This window comes from Ciona intestinalis, chromosome 1 (genome assembly GCF_000224145.3).
Source record: "Ciona intestinalis chromosome 1, KH, whole genome shotgun sequence".
Classification (NCBI taxonomy): domain Eukaryota; kingdom Metazoa; phylum Chordata; class Ascidiacea; order Phlebobranchia; family Cionidae; genus Ciona; species Ciona intestinalis.
Genome location: NC_020166.2, coordinates 3,540,966 through 3,546,689, shown reverse-complemented (window position 1 = coordinate 3,546,689; position 5,724 = coordinate 3,540,966). Strand labels below are relative to the sequence as shown.

General features: G+C 34.2%; 1 protein-coding gene across 1 annotated transcript; it reads left to right on the top strand.

Moving 5' to 3' along the window:
- The first annotated feature begins 1,108 nt into the window (after positions 1 to 1,108).
- LOC100183135 lies at positions 1,109 to 4,510 on the top strand. Its single transcript, XM_018811930.2, has 4 exons — positions 1,109 to 2,699; positions 3,014 to 3,201; positions 3,658 to 3,859; positions 4,294 to 4,510. The coding sequence occupies exons 1-4, from the start codon at positions 1,133 to 1,135 to the stop codon at positions 4,365 to 4,367; spliced, it is 2,031 nt and encodes a 676-aa protein (XP_018667475.1). The 5' UTR covers positions 1,109 to 1,132; the 3' UTR covers positions 4,368 to 4,510.
- Positions 4,511 to 5,724: the final 1,214 nt, after the last annotated feature.

Below are 5,724 nucleotides of genomic sequence, written 5' to 3'. Positions count from 1 at the left end.
AAATGTTGACACAACAATGACTTCAACAACAAAATCAATAACTATAACATCAACAGACATTCCAAACGTTGACACAACAATGGTTTTAACGACAAAATCAACACAACAGCAATCAACAATTACAACAAAAGTTATTCCAAATGTTGACACAGCGATGGTTCCTACAACAAAATCAACGACTATAACAACAGACATTCCAAATGTTGACACAACAATGGTTTCAACAACCAAATCAACACAACTATAAAAACGGAAATTCCAAATGTTGACACAACGATGGCTTCAACAACAAAATCACCAAATGAGCAATCAACAACTACAACAACAGACCTTCCAAATGTTGACACAGCAATGGTTTTAACATCAAAATCAACAAAACAGCACCCAACAACTGCAATAAAAGATATTCCAAAGGTTGACACAATAATGGCTTTAACATCAACAGACATTCCAAACGTTGACACAACAATGGTTTTAACGACGAAATCAACACAACAGCAATCAACAATTACAACAAAAGTTATTCCAAATGTTGACACAGTGATGGTTCCTACAACAAAATCAACGACTATAACAACAGACATTCCAAATGTGGACACAACGATGATTTCAACAACCAAATCAACAACTATAAAAACGGAAATTCCAAATGTTGACACAACGATGGCTTCAACAACAAAATCACCAAATGAGCAATCAACAACTACAACAACAGACCTTCCAAATGTTGACACAGCAATGGTTTTAACATCAAAATCAACAAAACAGCACCCAACAACTGCAATAAAAGACATTCCAAACGTTGACACATCAATGGCTTTAACATCAACAGACATTCCAAACGTTGACACAACAATGGTTTTAACAACAAAATCAACAAAACAGCAATCAACAACTACAACAACAGACATTCCAAATGTTGACACAGTGATGGTTTCAACAACAAAATCAACAACAGACATTTCAAATGGTGACACAACAACTGCTTCAACAACAAAATCCACAAATGAGCAATTAACAATTACAACATCAGACAATCCAAATGTTGACATAACGATGGCTTCAACAACAAAATCAACAACAGACAATCCAAATGTTGACATAACGATGGCTTCAACAACAAAATCAACAAATGAGCAAGCAACACTTTCCAGCCAAAGATAACTTAAATGATATTGTCCTATTATCACAGACATTAGAATCTACAAATAGGCAATCACTCTTTCTCACACAGCCAACTCCGAATATTGGTTTGGAAACTGTCGCCAACAATTTCCCAAGTAATACCGTTTCAAGTGAAGTACCATCATCCCATGAAAATGTAAACAAAAGCAGAGGACGTCTTTTGAATAAAGTACCCCGAGTAGCAGAATTAGATATAGATATTGAAGCTCAATTTGATTCTAATCAACCAAAATCTAGAAAACTGGATCCCACCATTGGAGATTTAAATGAGTACGGGGTAAATCTAAGATCGAGCAAAGATTTTGGCTTAACAAATAAATTCTCTGGTGATGGAGCAAAGATTGAACCAGATGCTTTCCAAACTGAACAGTTTGATGCCAAATTTATAAACCAAAGGGATAGGCATGAGGTACATTCAAAAGCAGCTGCGAAACTTTTATTAGATTTGTTTGATGGTAGCACAAGTACGAACAAAAACAAGACTCCTAGTGTTTCAAATGAAATCGCTTTCAATAATCTGAAAGACCATTTACTACCTGCCCTGCAATACTTCAAGCATAATTCAAACAATTTTCTCCACATGTTACCAGAAGCATTTGAATCTGATGTTAATGACTTAGATTTAGAAAAACTGGGCATGAACAAGCAGAAGATGTTGTATGGTTACGTTTTACTCAATTACCTGCTTTCTAAAGATTATGAAATTAGTATTGAAACTGATGGTAAAGACAATAAAACTGTTTCTTCTCTTTGTTTTAAAGTAGCTTCTTCCAAAGAAACAAATCAAACAACATCAACCATTGTACCAATAACCATAGATCCTATAACTCATACCAAACCAGTTTCCCAATCTAATTTACAGACTACAGTATCAACAACAATAATAGATGCAAAAACTGTTAAATTTGCACAAGAACCTGTTCCTATATATGAGGCATTCATGGAAGAAGAACAGTTCATTCCAGTAAAATTATCAAAAACAAAAAAAGCTCCAACTAAAAAAAATTCTCCGCCAAAGGACACAACTCCCAATACAAAAACAAATGTATCTGTTACACTCAACAAATTGAATAACAACCAAATTCAGAAAACAAAAAAAGCATTGCCGAAAAAAAACTCTACAGAAAAAGCTGGTACAGCTGATACTTTTAGTGGTGAATCCAATACTGTGAACGACAAACAACAGACTACACAGAATCTAAGTCACTTCAATTCCACAATTCCAGTTTCAACAACAACATCAACAAGAATTACAACAACAAATATGCCATTGACCAGAAAACTCGCATCCACAACACAACACACAAAAATGGTGACTGATAAACTACCACAAGATGATTCAGATTTTTCTGGCCACTCCGTGCTTGCATTTTTAAGGCAGCATGAGAAAATGGAAGCTTCCCATCAGGAAGCGTCAGGAAGTGGTGATGATGCATTTGAACATTCTGATGATCACTACCATGGCCCACATGCAGACGATGAAATGATGGAGTATAGCGATGGTCCTGTAGAAGGTAAGATTGTGGGAGTTTTCAGTAAATAATAATAAAAAGAATAACTTTATTTCGTAGCAAAATTTAAAAATATTTTAGACGAAAAAGACAGCATATAGCGACGAAACAACAGTTGTTAGAAACACGCTTACAGTTAAAAACATATTTACATTAAATTGGGAAATAAGGGTGGTTGCTACACCTAGCAGACAAACAACCATTAATGTTTGATTATTATCAAATTAGTCTTCTAACAGAAACAAAAGTGTGGTAAAGTCACGACCCGTACAATGTAATAAAATGTAAGAAAGAAATTCAACACTTTTCATTTGCAGGTTATTACTATAGTGATCATAACTACGATGAACAAGTTCAAAACATTGGTTCTGGTTCGGGACATTCTGGTTATGATGGTGACACTAATGAGCCAACTACTGAGTTGCCAAAAACTGAAGAGGAAAACTGCATGGGCATTCCAAATAAAAGTATGACCCCAAGGTTAACTAAATGTTGTGAAGCATTGGTAAGTTCATTTCTTTTTGTGCATCACCATCAATAAATTTTAAAAATCACCATCAATAAATTTTTTATTGAAAATGTTTTTTTTTCAATTCAATTTAAATCTATTGGCTTATTTCAGTATTTTAGTATAATACTGTGTTCAAATATCTTGATGGTGTTTTTAATAATTAACAACGGTTTATAAAAGTCATTAGGATATGGTTTTTCAATTCATTGAATGTTTTTTGTTTACCACAAAATAAGGCGAGAATATAAAATAAAAAGGTGTCTCATCTTCTCCCACCCCCACACTACAATAATTAGGATTAGTGGATTCTATTAAAATGGCAAAAAATCATTTTTCTTTGAAACACCATTGGCCGAACTTTTGCTGCGTATTTATTAGCACTTGATCTATACAGTTTAAGTATAGTATAAAAATATCCACAAAAATTGTTACGTTTAAAATAATTTTCAGACAGTAAACAACACTGATGAGTCAGAATTTGTTTCTGAATGTATGGCAACCCAATTAACGTACTTGTATGGTTTGGATGACCAAGTTGACATAGAAGCAATTGACACAAGAAGTCATGGTTCAAGGTGTATATGTGCTGGTAGAAAAAAGGTGTTAAATTCAATATGCTGCTTAAAGAGTTTTTGTCACGAGTGGCCAAAACGTAAGTGACTAATTACAAAATTTTTACCAATATGTGGTCAAGTTCAGGGCAAGTTTTATTTATAAATCTATACCAGAATGTCAATAGACAATAAATTATATAATTATAAACTAAATATAGTTCAATGGGGATGGGACACCTTTAGCAGCACATAATATCCAAACATCCTGATCGTTTTTTAAACAATTAACAACGGCCAATGGGAATCGTGAAGATACAGTTTTATAATTCTTTGATTTTTCTTTGTTTACTACTAAATAAGAAAATAGAATTAAAATGTGTCCCATCTTCCCCCACCCCACTACAATAAAAGCATATTAGTAAAAAGTCATTTTGGATATTCAAACGGTTTTAGGGTAGGCTATAATGGATTTTTTCGAAAAATTCTGAATGTGTTTTGGGATGTTTAAATATTTATTGCTTATCCTTTCCAGCTGTATTAAAATCCCTGTGCAATGTTTGTCAACCATTTTGCCAACCATGTTCGTGGTCTTTATTATTTGGATGAAACTGAACAATCAACTTCTGTTCAATTACTATTACTGCATACAGTTTATGGTTATCCAAGAGGTCGCTCGAACTTCCCATTTATTTGCAAAGACATATCTGTCGTTGTTTAAAATGTGGCTTTTTGTTTTGAAAATTTATTATTTTTACATAAAGAACTTCAAGTGCAGTATATGTTTGCTACGAACACGAATTGCCATAATTAATACTTTATGGTCGCGTAAACGCTTTTCCCGTTGCAGACACTTTATGTACGTCACAGATACGTCATCTCTGTTACCGAAATATGCATAAAATAAATATAACTTATTTATCTGCGCGTGGCGGGGCTACAGTCGTAATAACATCGGTGTTCTACTTCATACAGTTCCATGGGAAAGATGGGACACCTTTAGCTAATAATATCCAAACATCCTGATCGTGTTTTAAACAATTAACAACGGTGAATGGGAGTCGTAAGAACATTTTTTTAAATTTCTAACTCGTTCTTTGTTTACTGTCAAATTAAACGAGAAAATAAAGTGGATAGGTGTCCCATCTTTCCCAACCAATATATATTCTGCTGTGTATGAAACATGTAGGAAACACGTGTCTTGCCCAAGAATACCTACGCCCACACTGGTACCAGCGATGAATCTTGAACCCATTACCCCTAGGAATGCGCGCTAACCTGTGACACTGCTCCGGATGTGATGGGGTATATTAGGATTAAGAGATCGGAAAATAATATGTTTGTAAATACGCTTTGTGCAAGTCCTGTTTGATTTGAGACAAGTGTGAAAAAGTTTCGCAAAAAAAACAGCAAGAAAAAGAAAATCTGTGCGACCACAAAGGATCTATATGATCACTACCGTGCTCAATAAGGTGCCGTCTAGTTCCTCATGTTAACCGCAGTTTATTGGTGCTTATACCAGGATTGTAAAAATACCCCTTTTTCAGTGATAATGTCACTGTCCGGATCGTCGAAAAACGTCCGGATTTTTTTAATAGAAATAAATCCTATTTTTATTAAAATAAACTTTCTTACGTTCGGCCAACAATATACTCTTTGGTTTCTTTGTTCCGTAATTATTGACGACAAAAACGTGCGCTATATTTTAACCGCATTGGTTACATTGCGAGAACACGGCGAATAGCTAAAATGACGAAACGGTTCGTGCAAACATTAAAAAAATGCATTTTCCTAACACCTACTATACTAATTTTGTCACAAATCATGTCACATGGAACCTTTATGTGGTGAATTTAAAATGATATTACATTTATTAAAACGACGTATCTAAATCGGTAGAAACAAATGAAAAGTTTTACGCACGTTCATCGTGGATTAAAAATGTAACGATGATTACGTCATAATA

What these genes read in the sequence shown, in the direction of transcription:
- LOC100183135 (XM_018811930.2), top strand. Translation starts at nt 1,133, where the DNA reads ATGAGCAAGCAACACTTTCCAGCCAAAGATAACTTAAATGATATTGTC. An exon ending in TAGCGATGGTCCTGTAGAAG is followed by an intron (nt 2,700 to 3,013) that starts GTAAGATTGTGG and finishes TTTCATTTGCAG; the next exon opens with GTTATTACTATAGTGATCAT. An exon ending in TTGTCACGAGTGGCCAAAAC is followed by an intron (nt 3,860 to 4,293) that starts GTAAGTGACTAA and finishes TATCCTTTCCAG; the next exon opens with CTGTATTAAAATCCCTGTGC.